The following is a 15,618-nucleotide window of genomic DNA, read 5'->3' on the forward strand; positions in this document are numbered from 1 at the left end:
GGGAGGAAGATCAAAATCAAACTGTGTCGGCAAGGTATTTTGTCAATTGTTAATAGGCAAAATGTCTAATAAGTTGATCTGATTTAAAATACGATTGTATGATAGTTCAAATATAAACTATAATTATTTCACACGATTTTCATTAAAAATGAACCGAAAAATGACATTCATCCTACAATCAAATTTTTAAAATTATTCTCATCACACCTTACACACATTATAGAAGGTAAATATATCATCATTTAAGTGACACCGTCTGAATGGTTAACGTATTCCAAAATTCAAACGAGAAGTAATTGATTTAGAAAGACGAGAAAATCATGTTAATTGTATGTCATACTACAATTTATAGCAGCATATATAAAAAAACTCAATGCAAAAATACATGTATCCCAACGAAAGCTACAAAATATAAGTGACTTCCACAGACATTCAGACTATTCATCCTCCTGGCTACGTAATCTGGCTGTCTTGTTTGTCACAACAACATCAAGCTGCGCAGCTCTCTCAACTATTTCCTTCCTTTTTCTTGTGGACACATTGTGGGCAATCTCAGCACAGTATGTCCTAAAATAATGTCAAAAACTGGTGAGTAAACATTACAGGCAAAGTAGTAAAAAATCAAAACCAATTTGGAAGGAAATAGTTCACCTGTTGTGCATCATGAGTAGTTCCAAGTCCTTCACGTTATGAACAACAAATTTCTTGAAGCCATTAGGAAGATAGTGACGAGTTTTCTTGTCTGATGCATAACCAATGTTTGGCATCAAAGTGCATCCTTTGAACTTTCTCCTGACACGGGAGTCAATACCCTTTGGTCTTCGCCAGCTTGGCTGTTAACAATATATTAATAACAAATATTCGTCAGATTAAAAAAAAATCAGTTGCAACCTATTCTACTATCAACATACAAGGCAAATTAAGAACTAACAAATATCAGAAAAAAAAATCCACTCCTCAAGTATGAACGCAAAATTGAAATGGGCAAAAACAGTCACCTTTAAATTTCACGTTCATTTTAAAAAGAAAGTAGCTTCTTCATTACAAAACGGTAGTAAAATTACTTCCAGAAAATAAAATAGGGCATCAGATACCATGGGAAGAAGAACTCAGTTTAAACTCACTAGGATAAAAACTTCACAAAACATAACTTGATCAGCAATCTCAGCCGAAAGATGGTGATGTTTATAATAATAATCACAGACACTCAGCATATTAGAAACTATCATCATTGATTGCTGATCTAAAAATTCTGATGAAGCAAAAAACAATGACACTAAAGTCAATAGTTATTTAAATTAAATATATAAAATAATAAAAAGGTTCTTAATTATGCGACAAAGAAACGTTAATTAAAAGATAGTACGAGCGTATTCAAAATGTAAACAGGAAAATAGTAACAGAAGGCTTATAATTAAGAAAGCCAGCTGTGTCGCAAGACCTGTAAAAATTCTATATATGCCCTTCAAACGAAATGTCCAGCTACAGCAAGACAAAAGTCTAGACTCTGGACATCAGATACAATGGGCAAATAATTACAAATAAGATAATAAACACTAATTAAAACAAGAGATCAGATGGTAGTGCATGTTTGTAATCATCATTCTATTGCAGAATTGATGGATAAGTATCCTCATATCTCTTTGCGACTACACTTCAAAATATGAAAATAGTTCATTTAAAAGGAAATTTATTCAAATAAATAATTTTTCTCCCATGTTATAAAAAACAGGAATGATAAGATTATCAGTGTACAACCTTAAGTAAAGAAGGAAAAACAAGACGAGGGATCAGACAAATAATCTATCACCAGGGTACCCCAAATGAGCACGTAAGACTGGGTGTCATAAAGTTGTCATCAAGTCCCATTTCTAAATTTTAAAAAAAAATATAGCAAACAGAAGAAAAAAAAATCAAACATCAAAAGGGAGAAAACAGAATACCACCAATTGTACAATACAGACTATAATTCTTATTAAGATATATGGAATCAGATAGTCGATCTCTCACCATGTATAAAAAAAATATGGTAAGACTGGGTGTCAAAACATTGTCCTCATATCCCATCGCTCCAAAAATTCAATGGAAAAAAATCAAAAATAAAATCAAAAAGCAAAGAGTATCAAATTCAAATCCATTTAATGCTTAAGAGAATAAAGCTGACAATTAAGTAGCAAATAGCAGGATCAGATAAAACGTCAATCACCACCTTACACCTTTTGGTGCAACTTAAGACTGGGGCGACAATTTCTATCATCACGTCCTTCACAAGGACCACACCAACACAACGACACACATGCTAACAGTTAATTTAATCCAAAAGGCAAAACATAAACTCAATTTCATGCACTTCAACACATCTTAACCAAGGGTAACATCGCATCATAACTCATCCAAATACACATCTTAACTTTTTTTCAAATTAAATCAAATTGAAAAAAAAAAATGTGTATATAAAACAAGCAGCATGAAAAGGCGAGAATGTATACCTTAACAGAAATCTTACGGTCGCTCTGAGGCCTCTTGAACTTCTTGACCCTCTTCTTGACGACCTTCTTCGAAAGGAGAGGCACCGCCATTTTCTCTAAGGTGGGTTGAGGAGAAGCTGAGGATAGAGTAGTAGTATATATAAGTGGCGCTGTGTCTAGGGTTTTTTCTTTTAACACTATTCTAGGGTTTCTTGTAACAGACTTCGTGTAAAATGTAAATGGGTTGGGCCCAATAAGAGCCCAAGCAAGACCAAAAACGCAATAGACTCGTTGGATCTTGACCAAGGATATAAATTTAATGTTTAACAGTAACTTAGTTAATTCTCTCTTTTCAGATTAATTTTTTTATATTTTATTAATTACATATTAGTTTATCTTTATCATGTGAAGCAAATCGCTCTCGGCTTTTTGATGCTCCACCTTGATTAGGAATCACAATAAATCATTTACACTTACATACGATGAAAAAAAAATTATTAAAAATAATTATTTCAATTATCTCATTCGACATATTTTCAATGATCAATTATTATTTTAAAAAATTAAAATAATTAAAATAATATTTATTTAAATTATTGGTTTAATTATAATAAAATTTAGTAAGTTAAAAATATATAATTATCTTATATAATCAAATTTAAAACTAATACAATTATTTATTTATTTATTTATGTTGTTAATAATATGTATATTAAAAAAAATTATTATATTATATATATAAATAGATTGATTTATTAGACTTAACAAGTTTTTGAATAAGTTTAAGCTTGACCTTTTTAAATAAATAGGTTTTTTAAAGCCTAAACCTGTAAAACCGATCAAGTCAAGCCAGACTTTAAAGAAGTCAGGTCATAAACCTCTCTTTAAGTCTAACATATTCTCATTTCTAACCTTAATCTTCTGATAAGTCAAACATATTGTCACATACTCCATCATGTCCCTCTTTATACTAACCCATCAAAAAGTCTTATTCAGATCTTGATACATCTTAGTCATACTAAGATGTATACTATATTTGTTTTTGTTACCCTCTTCTAACACAGTTCTCCTTAACTCAAAATCTTAAAGTAGACAAATTTTTTCATTGAACCTCAAAATCTCATCTCCATCCAACTTGAAGTCAACTACTTCATTTTCACTTGCTTTAAGAATTCATTAGATATGGTAGTTACCCTGTAGCTAATGTGATCTCGAGCAAAATCCACACTATGACTCAAATCTCTAAATTCCTCCACTAATTTAAACTATTTAGCCATCAATGCAAACATGTGGATAGATTTCTAAGGCATAAAGACAAATTTTGTACCCTTTGGATGGATTTCCCTAAATGGCATCCAACGCATGTGTAATGTTAAGGACAAGCTGCTCTTTAATATTTTGATGCTTATATGATTGATTGGTGAACATGAATATGATTAATGAATCTACTGCATGTTGTATATTGATTGTTGATATTTGATCTATATGTATTGATTTAGGATAATATATGTGGATGATTATATGTTGTTAGATTTATATCCATTGACATATAATAATGTATATAAATGATAATTGTTGATGTGTGATATTGAGAATTCTTTAAATATGAATTATTGACTTATTAAGGTGTGATGCTGATAATGTTTTAGGCATTTAAACATAATTTATTGACCTGTTGAGGTATTGATGTTGAGAATACTATAGACATTTAGGCATGTTGTGTCGATACATTGTAAGGTGTAATGTTGAAAATGTTATAGACATTTAGACATATTAATTGACTTAGGATTAGAGGAGATAATTTTTTTAAAGATGGATACCCCATTTTATGGATATCAGTGCGTTGCTCTGAGTCAAGTTGTTGAAAAATCTTCTTTGAGTAGGTGTTATCTCTTGGAGTGGATTGTTAAGTCCTCTCTGGATCCTTAGTTGATGTTGGAGTAAAGTGTGAAATCGAAAGCTACTACCCTTAACTAATTACTGGAAATGTGCATGGTATCACGATGATAATTAGTTGTGTTGCAATCTATAAGAGACTTGGTTAATGCATATCAATATTATGATAATCTCATACTCAAGTTATGTTGTACCAGACAATGGTACTGGACTTTCTTAGTTTAAATGACAATTATAACATCTCACTTTTAGTTATGTTATTTATTTATTTTGTGTGATTTAAGTTTAGAATGGTAAATAAGAAATTTTAAAATTTTAAGAAACATGAAAGTGCTTAGTAGATACTAGTTAATATTTGTTCTATTTTTTTTAACCCAAGTTTAAAAAATAACAATGATAAATTTACTCTTGACTAGTTATATATTTTCAACAAACATATTTTGAAAGATATTTCGTATTATATTTTCGTATATAGAATATTTAGAAGGCTTTGACCTCTCGAATATATTACCTACTTACTATCTAAAATCAAATAAATATTATTAATGAATTATTTAGGATTAAATTAGAATTAAGTTATTTAATTAACCTTGAATTCATTTTAAGATGGATACTAAGATAATACTTTTTAATCCATGAGAAAATAAATAATAATAATTAGGTGAATTAAAATTTCAAATTTTAATTAAACTTATTGATTAAAAAAGAATATAAATAAATTCCTACATCTATTAGAATGCAAATAGTTATATGCATCATGTTATAGTAATGACAATAAAACATAGACATGTAGATTCATTCGTTGTTCCAATGATGCTTAAGGAGAAACCTATTGGAAAAAAATCAAAGTCTCACATCAACTAGAGATTAAACAATTGAATAGTATATAAATAGAAAACAACATTTACCTTACAACCTAGTTTTGTAGAGTTGAGTTAAGCTTAAATCTAATATTCTAAGATGGTATCAGACATATCCTAAATTCTTAAAAATGGGTCATCCACTATTGATACATGCGCCATGAGTATGAGGAGGTGTATTGAGAAAAAAAAAAACTCAAGTCCTGTCAATCCTAGATTATTAAAAAGGGTCACCCACCATTTATCCACGTATCAAGCCCAACAGTGTTGGACGTGAGGGGGTGTATTAGAAAAAACTCAAGTCTTACATCGACTAGAAATTAGACAATTGAATAGTATATAAGTAAAAAGTAACTCTCACCTTAGAGTATCTACAATGGGAATTGCTTATAAGCAACTCCAATTGTAGATGCTCTTACAAACCAATTTTGTAGGATTGAGTTAGACTTAAATCTACTATTTAAAAAAAACAAATACAATTTAAAATGGAATAAGGAAAATAATATAATAATAGGAAAAAAAAAGAAGGAACAAAACGTATAAAATGCATAAGACGTTATGTAATTCAATCACGGTCACTTTTCAAAGTTAAGAAAGAGAAGAAAAAAAATGACGAAGAAAAACGTAAAATATAAGAACAAGCAGAGTGAATGAATTTTGGCATCTTTTATAACAACTCAAGGCACCTACCATTTTTCAGTATAAATATGAGTTTAAGAATTGGAGCATTACCCCCCTCACGAACGCGAGACAAGAGTTACGCGGTGCACGGATTGCCTTTAAATTTTCTTTTTGTCCCCTAAAATTCATTTTTTAAGTTTAGTTTGAATATAAATATATAATTGTAGTGTCGTGATTTCATTCATATTTGGTCTTATATTGTGATAAATATATCCTGATTTTAATCATCACAATGCTAAAAACTGAATTAGAAATACATATAAAAAAATATAATATATATAGGGTGAATATATTTGTTTAGAAAAGTCATCTTGCTAGATGTAATAATAATGTGTTGAAAAACTAAGAATTTGTAATATTTAGATTACGAATTATATATAGTTATAATTATAATAACCATAGTAAATTTAAAATTTAGATTTTGTAACTAATATATTTACGCTAGTTTATTTTTTTTTCTTTCATCGTCCTAGACTTTATATACTAAATAATTATGATATTAATATATTAAATTATATATATATATATATATGTGTGTGAAAAACTATCGAATCTATTTAAATTTATAGGGTCTCAAATACATGAGAATGGAAAAGATTGTACAAAATGATTATACTAGAATAGCATTAGCAGTAACTTGTAATAGAAAAAATATTATCTTTATGAGTATACTTAAATAATACTTGTAATATTAATTATATCAATTAAATGAGCACAAAGACTTTTAACATAAAATTATATGCATTATTTAACATTTATTTAAGTCTAAATATTTTATACATTCATGATCATAGAAATACATATCGTTACGATTCAAAATTTAATGTTTGATCTACTATGCCTTTGTTAGGTATATCTGAGAGGTATTGTATTACAAGGAAAGTTTTGCCAAAAATTTTAAAAATATTTATAAATTAATGAAATATTAGATTAGAAGCCTGGAGCATGTAATGGTGAATCATGTATATGAGGCATGTGTCTCGGAGAGATTGGGAAGTTATCGTTTGATGCCCTGCAAGATGAAGGCAAAGATTATTGAAAAGGTTTAGATGATATGGTATTAGATCGTGAGAGTCCTAATAATTAGGCTAACTACCTTGAAATAGGGATAGTTGCATAAATCAATTCAATAACTTTGACACTTGTTTAGAATCACCCATATTGGTTAAACACATATCCCTAGGATAAACCTTGTGTACAATCGTTGAAAAGAATGATAAAAATGGTACCATTATGAGGGGGTATCACTCCCAAAACAAATAAAATACTTGGTGATAATCATAAAGTGAGTTATGGATCCATACGAGTCTAAAATATCTTACGATAACTTGGTTAAATCATAGGAATTTTTGCATATAGAATATTAATTAATTGATTGATTGTAAACCATTACTTAGGTATGTCCTACAAACTATTTGTGAAAGTAACTTAGGAATTAAATCACCTAACTTGTTTATTTTCTTTTCCTTCTATGTATGTGTGACAAGTTTATGATTAACAACTGATATTGATGGGAGACATTCCTATGACATGGAGACTTTCCTTGCAATTCAATAACCAAGACTATTGGACCGATGATGATTTATTTGAGGATGATACCTTTAAAGGGTTGGTGTCATTTCGATTCCTATCCATAGGCCCTCAAGTTAGGAGGTAGCCTACCATCTTGAACATTCCACTAGGACTAATACTACCACCTGCTCCTAAATATGTCAGAGTTGACTCACCACCTCCATCCCTAGGTTCATCATCTCCCAGTACTTTTGATAATGAGCAAGTAGTTCAAGTGGTTCAACTTTACGAGCAAAATGGATTTCACGTCCCTTCACCTCCACATGTATCGAACTTGGGGCCTCACTTGGCCAATGGACACTTTGATGATGATTATGACGTTGAAGACGATGGTTCCAATGCTGAGGACGAGGAGGAGGATCATATTTGAAGGAAGACCCATCATAGTGACATGCATCATTAGTTAACCGACTTTAGAGTAGTAGAAAGGGGTTAATAGTTGTAGATATTTGATTGCTTTGACATATGTACTCTTATATTTTGTTGTTCATAGTAAGGTATTGAAATACTTGTTTTTATACGTGTATATCTTTCTGATGTTAGTATGCAAAAAGTTTTTTTTTTCTTTTTTGTTTAAAACTCTCCACAATGATGGTGATCTATGACGTAACTAATCATGTGTTTGTGTTTATCTTTATATGACGTTCTTCTATGATGACGTTATTTTAATTTTATATTAATACACTACATATTAACTTTGTAATAATAATAATAATAATATTATTATTATTATTCATTATTTTTGGAATAATATTTATAACAATGATAGTACAATCATAATTCTTAAATTAACTGTTTTAATTCACATGTAACCAACTAAATAAATCTAACATGTTATGCTAGTATGGTTCAATTGGTCACTGTGATCAGGTGTCACAAAGACATATAAGAAATCAATTAGTAGAGATTGATATCTCAATTTAGTTAGCGTGTAAGGTGTACAAATGATCAATTTGTTTGGTATGGTCAAACCATTTAAATTGTTTAGGTGTTGTAGGAGATTTGCACAAGTAAATGTGTCATGTCGCATTAGATGAGTTGTATGCATATGATGTGCTTGTTGTTCATATGCTTTGGTGATTTTATGGTAAATGCTATATTGAGTGTTGTACGATGTGAGTCATAAGGTGAATGTTGAATGATTTACATGTTTTTTTATAGTATATTTGTATTTCATATATACCGATATACCTTTATTCTTTTGAAAATTTAGCTTATCCTTACATATTTTTTGGTGGTTGGATTACAATGATCCTATTTACATGGGAGCACATGGTTATGTTTGAGGAGTTGTGTGTGTGAATAGTTTTATTGATAGATGGTAGTGTAGTTGGAGGACTGTTTCATTGTAACCTTTTGTTGTAATTATTTATCTGACAACGTAGGTTATATTAGCGTTGTTTCCTTTGGATTGTTGTATATACATATATACTTGTTTAGTACTTTAAATGTTGATGTAATTTTTTGTACATGTATGTTTTTGCTAGTATATATAGAAACTATTTGTATGATAACCTTGAGCAATAGTTTCTACTGCTAGTTATAGATTATCTTAAGTGTAAGAATTATGATGAATTATTAATTATATAATTAAATTTTATAATAAATTATATATATAGTAAATAATATGTTCAAAGTTCGTATAATAAATATTTATAATATATATAAATGATATTCAAGATTCAAGATAAATAATTTATATTATAACCTAAAATTATTTATAATTATTGATAATTTTTTTTAAATTTTTAAATTTAATTTATAAAAAAATCAAAATAAAAAAAAACTTCAAAAATTAAAATAATTCTTCAAAATGTTTTCATAAAAAAGTTTATATATTTTTAAAAAATTATTATAAACTTTAATGTATAAATAAGCGTTTATCTTATAAATTAAATAAGTCAAAATATTAACTATTACAAATTTTTTTAAAATAATCATTATACAAGTTAAAAATATTAGTTATAATTACTTTTTTTTAGTTTTATCAAATTTATCTTTTAATTCTTATAATTAAACATATTATATTTTAGTTTTTATACATATTATTTTTTTCTCTTTAATTCTCGTCATTTACTTCGATAAAATATAAAAAAATGCATAAAATTAAAATAATTTAAATTTAACTTTAATGAATAAAGACATAAAATTAATACAAGTATAAATATCAAAACAATAATTAAACAATCCCAAACATGTGGTTCAGCAGTAGGGGTTGACCAATACTTAAGTAAGGTCAGGGATTTGAACCTTGTGTATAAAGCTGCGATAAATCTTGAGGCCAGCTATCAGACTCTTTGAAGTACTTCTTTTCTAGCGAGGAGATTAATTCACTGCTATTGTCCCTGAAGTAAAAAACAATAATTAAACTTAAGTAAAAATTAAAAAAAAAACAATTAAACTTATTAGTTACTAAAAGTATGGGAAAGAAAACTTTTGATCATGCAAGCATTATTCATTAATTATTAATAAAGAAATAGAAAGTTGCATGTGCAGAGAGAAAAGAATGAGAAAAAAGATAAATGTAGAGAGAAGAAAGGAAGACCATAGGGCAAAACGAACGGCAATGATGTGAATGTGATGTTGTCTGATAGTAAGCAAGTGAACAGTGAGTGTGAGACTTAGCACTCTTCACTCTTCCCTCTTCCCTCTCCCTCTCTTCGCCAACTCATTCCTCACCCAAAAAAGTTAGTTAGATGCATGACTTTGCCTTCACCACCTTCACATATCTCTGCATTCAATAGGGTTTTAGCTTCTGGTGCGGTGGTTGCTTTTTCTGTTCTGCTGTGCCCACCTTTCGTCTAGATAGAGAAGAGTAGCTACTCAACGCAATCTCTTACGGTTCAAGTGTTTCTGAGAAAGATCAGGTGCACACTCCTGTCTTCTCTTGCTTTTTTTGTAAACCCCTTTGTTTTGTAATGATGAGGGTTAGGTTATGCGTTTTGTACTAAATGAGGAAATCGAGCTTCTCTCTTTTTTCCATTTTAAGAAAAATATTTGAATACAGCAAAATTTTATATATTCATTTTATTTAATTGTTAAGGTGCGTTTAACTACAATGTACCTATTTGGAACGCTTGTTAGAGAGAGAGAGAGAGAGATTCCTAAAGGTTTTGACATGAGAAGGCTTGTTCTTACTAGATTTGGTTATGTGTGCGTCAATTTTATGTGAGAGTGATTACGGGTCTCTGTGGATAATTTTTTTCAGAAATACTTCTACATGAGAAAAATAAGAATCAAAATGAAAATGAACTTCTCTATAAGTTAAAATTAGCTAATGCTTAAGTTAAAAATAAGATTTTTGAGAAACTAGTTGGAGGGAGCCCTTTTTACTGATTAGCATATGCATAAACTAATTTTAACCTATCAGAAACTCATTTCATCTTTCCTATTTTTCTCTTCTAAAAGTGCTTCTGGGAATGTTTACCCAAACAGGTGCTTAATATACACGTGGGATTGTACATTGATTATTATTGTTTCATTCAGTTTGTGGACTTTGTTTGATTACCTGTTTGTGTTATTTTGGTAACTTTAATTGCTCAAAATTTGATTTCATGTTTGTTGATGAAGTTTGATAGCCAAGGCTTTGCTGGGCTGCAATATTGAGCAGAGTTTGCTGACTGAGTTGGTATTGGATGTGATGAAGCTTAAAACATGGCTTGCGAGTGTTTTGTTGCTCACTATTGCTATGCTTACCACTACATTAGGTAATTTATAACTTTGTTTTTTTTTTTTCGTATTTGTTTTTTATATCACAAATTGACTTTTCAGACTTTCCTTTTGTTCTTCTGGCTGGTATACTTGCTGCATTGTCCACTGTGCCAATTAAATTTTGGATCGAAAGTATCAAGGAATCTTTAATATTTGAAGTTTTTTAAGAATATTGCATCTATGCCTATATGGCAGAACTTTTAATTTCTTAATAATTTTCTGTTTATATAAAAATACAAATAAACCATTTTCTTAAGTAAAAAATGAAATGGCTGATAGGTGACAGGTGACAGCCTAGCCAATAATCATGCATTCTTACAAAATCTTCCCCCTAAATAAAGTGAAACTTATCCTGGCACTAGCTTTGTGAGATTGGAGTTATGTAGTTTATGTTGCTTCCTCCTGGACTCCTGCTTTGGCCATAGATCATGCACCTATGACTCAGTTCAATCTTTTAATTGTTTGAAACATAATTAGTTGCTCTTTGTACTTTTCATTGTCTATCAGATTCTGACTGTAAAGTCATTAGTTCAGCAACCTGATTGCTGAGTGGCCTGAGTCTCCTATGCTTGCATGTGCATTTATTATTTTATTAAGAACAATGATGAGGTGTTTCCTGTATTATTGGATTGAAATTGATAGCTACAAGCAAGTAGTTTACAATCAAAAGTACTGATTTCTTACTTAAAATAATGACCATACGTCTTTTACTTTATTCAGCCTTTTAATTTAATATCCCAGTTATGATTACCAGAAGGGGAAGCAATTAGGGATGTGGATCTGTGACATTGACCGTCTATTATCTTTTGAGTTGATGCTAGATCAAATTGTTTAACTTGTAGGTGCATTTGTGGGGGTAAACATTGGCACTGATGTTTCTGATCTGCCATCTGCTTCGAATATAGTTGACATTCTAAAAGCTAATCAAATAACTCATGTGCGGCTATATGATGCTAATGCGCACTTGCTACAAGCCCTTTCAAACACTAGCATTGAAGTAATCGTTGGTGTCACCAATGAGGAGTTGCTGCGGATTGGAGAATCTCCATCAGCAGCTGCAGCTTGGATTAATAAAAATGTTGTTGCTTATGTCCCATCCACCAATATCACAGCAATAGCAGTTGGCAGTGAGGTTCTTTCCACAATCCCAAATGTCGCCCCTGTACTGGTTCCTGCCATGAATTCTCTTCACAAAGCCCTGGTTGCTGCAAACCTTAACTTCAGGGTCAAAGTTTCAACTCCCCAGTCTATGGACATTATCCCCAAGTCTTTTCCTCCTTCCACTGCCTCTTTCAACTCTTCATGGAACAGTACTATCTATCAACTCCTTCAGTTTCTGAAGAACACAAACTCCTCCTATATGTTAAATGCCTACCCTTATTATGGATACACTAAAGGAGATGGCATTTTCCCTATTGAATATGCCCTTTTCCGACCTCTTCCTTCTGTGAAGCAAATTGTTGATCCAAACACTCTATTTCACTATAACAGTATGTTTGATGCTATGGTGGATGCTACCTACTACTCTATAGAAGCCTTAAATTTCAATAACATACCCATTGTTGTAACAGAGACTGGCTGGCCATCGTTTGGTGGATCAAATGAACCAGATGCTACTGCAGAAAATGCTGAGCTCTACATTAATAATATGATTCAGCGAGTCATGAATGATTCAGGTCCTCCTAGTCAGCCAAACATAGCGATTAATACATACATATATGAATTATTTAATGAAGACAAGAGGAATGGACCTATATCAGAAAAAAACTGGGGCATCTTCTATACGAATGGAAGTACTGTTTATCCTTTGAGTTTTAGTGATTCAGGCCAGACTACCGGAAATTCTTCAGGAGTTTTTTGTGTGGCTAAAGATGGAGCGGACACTGATAAGCTGCAAGCTGGCCTGAGCTGGGCTTGTGGGCAAGGAGGAGCAAATTGTGCTGCAATTCAACCAGGGCAGCCATGCTATCTCCCCAATAATCTGAAAAGCCATGCCTCTTATGCTTATAATGATTATTATCAGAAAAAGCGTGGTAGTGGTGGAACTTGCGACTTTGATGGTACTGCAACAACTACTACCAAGGATCCTAGTAAGTCGATATGACTTCTTATTTCTGTTTTAACTCATATTCTGTCATGGTATTCTTTTAACATTTCCAAGTTATTTCTTTGGACTGTTGGCACATATATAACCATGTATATATATATATATATATATATTTTTTTTTTTTCTTTTCAAATTGCCCGCTAACAGTTGTAGGAAATTGAACGACAACTCCTCCTTGTTAGAAACAGCTCTGTAGAGTAAATCATAGTTTTGAAAGTCACTGGTCAATGGTCATTATATCTACCACTAACAGTCCTAGGAAATTCATTATATTTAAGAACTGCATATATAATTTAGTTTTTTAAAGTATTTGTAAATAAAAGTGATATTATATTGTATACTAGTTGAAACACCCATGCTTTGCACAAATTACTTGTGAAAAAGTGAGGTTTTTATTTAACGTGATTTTGAAAATTGTCTTCTATGATCCTTTACATGTGTCTGGTTGGAGGAGAATGGGAGGAGGGGAGGGGAGCAAAACCTCTCCTCATCTAACTTTAGCTCCCCTCCAATATTGGGGGGATTTTAAAACTTTTTTAGTAGAATGTCCAGAAGACCCTTATGTTATTAAATTTAAATTATAAGGATATAAAAGTAAATTGATTTTTAAAATCCCTTCCCTCTCCTTGTGAACCAAACAAGAAAAGAGCTACCTCCCCTCCCTCCTCTCCCCTTTCCTCCCTCCCTCCTCTCAACCAAACAAAATTTTTAACTCCTCTCCCTTCCCCTTTCCTTCCCTCCTTTGAACCAAATGGGCCCTTAATTATTATATAAATTGAACAAGAGAAAAAAAATCTTTGAATCATTGTAAGAGTGATGTAAAGTTGTGGGTTTGTACTGTGCAAATTGAATTTAATTACCCTCATTTCCCGCACGCTGAATTTAGCGGCCTTATCCTTAAAAGTATATGTTCTGTTTCCTATGGCTATTACTCCATAGATTATTCAAATGAATAATGATTACTTTTCTTATTTCTTTGATGATAGTGTAATGCAAAATTATCTCTGGATCCAGCTTTATTGCTTGATAGTTGTGAATTAGAGTGCTAATGTCAGTATGTCACTCTTCAGTTATCTATTAACTTGTTTTTATAGAAATGCCCCAGATCAGAGCCTAGGTTGTTGGGTCAGTAGCAGGATTACTATTATTTTGGTTCTTGTCTTTGCATTTATACTGATTCCATGGGTCTAGTTTCCCCATAAATCTGACAGTGGCTGGTCTCTTATCCGTAAGGCTCAATGTTCATAATACCACTCATCTTTTTAATGTGTGATAGAGTTTCAGAAGTCTGTTCGTTTGGTTTGGCAATATGGTAGTACTTTTGATCCTCAGGGCCCAGATGTAAAACCTATTGAAACTTCACGAGCCCAACTAGGCTACTATATTTCTTATTGCAACCTGAAAGGCTGAAACTAATAAACATGGTTGCATATTGAGAAACTAATGGTGTGGACTCTTTCAAATATGCATCTTATAAATATCGGTGAACTTGTCATGAGATTTGAAGTTTTTATTCCATTCAATGGTTTTTATCACCGAAACTTTTCCTTGTGAATATTGTCATATCCTTGTGCGGAGGATTTATAGGAAGTTACTTAACCAATTAATTCTGTGTAATTTTTTACAGGTTCTTCATCCTGTATATTTTCCGGAAGGTATAGAATCTTAATCTTTAAACATTCTTGATTTTTTAGGCTTGGAAGTAATTGTTACTTTTTAAAATCTTACATGATCATGGAATATTTTGACATCAGTTCTAACTCGAGCATTGGTGGGTTGAGTTTACCTCCAACGGCACTTGGACCTTCAAGCCCCTTTGGTGCGAGTGTGAAGCTGCAAGTGTCTTGCCTAAGGTATTTGATATCTGCTATTGGTGTATTTTTGGCTCTGGCGGTGTTATGAGTCATGACCAAAAGGTCGATGCTCTTTAAATTGCTATTCAATGATTCGTGTAATGTGGTCTGTGTCGATTTTGTTTCTAACTTTTTTGGTACATTTTATTCTTCTGAAATGTCCCATCTTGTGCATTTGGGATCATTGTATTTTATAACTTTTTAGATAGATAGGTATTTAATGTAGTGCTGTAGCCGGAAGAGACAAACCGTACACGGGGCCCTTAAGAAATGACTGCCAGCTATCTCGAACCAACAAATGGTGCACTTGTGTCTGTGATCATAAAAATAGAGTAACATTTTTCCATCCATGGTTTCTTAAGCCTAATTTTTAATGAAATTTACACTCAACTTATTTGAACTAATGAAACAAAAGGTTGTGTCATTTAAACTATTAAGAAAAACAGAAATCTTATTTGGTATGAAATTTT

At 31.2% G+C, this 15,618-nt stretch overlaps 2 protein-coding genes and 4 non-coding genes across 6 annotated transcripts; 1 reads left to right on the top strand and 5 right to left on the bottom strand.

Moving 5' to 3' along the window:
* Positions 1-296: 296 nt before the first annotated feature.
* Positions 297-2,650, bottom strand: LOC109799557 (large ribosomal subunit protein eL32z). Its single transcript, XM_020360136.3, has 3 exons — positions 2,490-2,650; positions 652-833; positions 297-567 (listed from the first exon to the last, which is right to left on the bottom strand). Exons 1-3 carry the CDS (start codon positions 2,577-2,579, stop codon positions 438-440), a joined length of 402 nt encoding a protein of 133 aa, XP_020215725.1. The 5' UTR covers positions 2,580-2,650; the 3' UTR covers positions 297-437.
* On the bottom strand, positions 1,158-1,240 carry LOC114915965 (small nucleolar RNA Z196/R39/R59 family). The gene has a single exon (XR_003804239.1). It is a non-coding gene; the product is annotated as a small nucleolar RNA Z196/R39/R59 family (small nucleolar RNA).
* On the bottom strand, positions 1,568-1,644 carry LOC114915957 (small nucleolar RNA Z195/SNORD33/SNORD32 family). The gene has a single exon (XR_003804231.1). It is a non-coding gene; the product is annotated as a small nucleolar RNA Z195/SNORD33/SNORD32 family (small nucleolar RNA).
* Positions 1,788-1,866, bottom strand: LOC114915959 (small nucleolar RNA U31b). Its single transcript, XR_003804233.1, has one exon. It is a non-coding gene; the product is annotated as a small nucleolar RNA U31b (small nucleolar RNA).
* LOC114915967 (small nucleolar RNA U31b) lies at positions 2,184-2,264 on the bottom strand. Its single transcript, XR_003804241.1, has one exon. It is a non-coding gene; the product is annotated as a small nucleolar RNA U31b (small nucleolar RNA).
* A 7,333-nt stretch (positions 2,651-9,983) lies between the features above and the next one.
* LOC109799670 (O-Glycosyl hydrolases family 17 protein) lies at positions 9,984-15,494 on the top strand. Its single transcript, XM_020360277.3, has 5 exons — positions 9,984-10,344; positions 11,048-11,184; positions 12,031-13,278; positions 14,923-14,950; positions 15,050-15,494. The coding sequence occupies exons 2-5, from the start codon at positions 11,118-11,120 to the stop codon at positions 15,195-15,197; spliced, it is 1,491 nt and encodes a 496-aa protein (XP_020215866.1). The 5' UTR covers positions 9,984-10,344; positions 11,048-11,117; the 3' UTR covers positions 15,198-15,494.
* Positions 15,495-15,618: the final 124 nt, after the last annotated feature.

The sequence above is a fragment of the Cajanus cajan genome, chromosome 2, assembly GCF_000230855.2.
Source record: "Cajanus cajan strain Asha chromosome 2, NIPB_CcT2T_4, whole genome shotgun sequence".
In the NCBI taxonomy this organism is placed as follows: Eukaryota; Viridiplantae; Streptophyta; class Magnoliopsida; order Fabales; family Fabaceae; genus Cajanus; species Cajanus cajan.

What these genes read in the sequence shown, in the direction of transcription:
- LOC109799670 (XM_020360277.3), top strand. Translation starts at nt 11,118, where the DNA reads ATGAAGCTTAAAACATGGCTTGCGAGTGTTTTGTTGCTCACTATTGCT. An exon ending in AACTACTACCAAGGATCCTA is followed by an intron (nt 13,279 to 14,922) that starts GTAAGTCGATAT and finishes AATTTTTTACAG; the next exon opens with GTTCTTCATCCTGTATATTT. An exon ending in TCCTGTATATTTTCCGGAAG is followed by an intron (nt 14,951 to 15,049) that starts GTATAGAATCTT and finishes TTTTGACATCAG; the next exon opens with TTCTAACTCGAGCATTGGTG.
- LOC109799557 (XM_020360136.3), bottom strand. Translation starts at nt 2,579, where the DNA reads ATGGCGGTGCCTCTCCTTTCGAAGAAGGTCGTCAAGAAGAGGGTCAAG. An exon ending in ACCGTAAGATTTCTGTTAAG is followed by an intron (nt 834 to 2,489) that starts GTATACATTCTC and finishes TATTGTTAACAG; the next exon opens with CCAAGCTGGCGAAGACCAAA. An exon ending in CTACTCATGATGCACAACAG is followed by an intron (nt 568 to 651) that starts GTGAACTATTTC and finishes ACATTATTTTAG; the next exon opens with GACATACTGTGCTGAGATTG.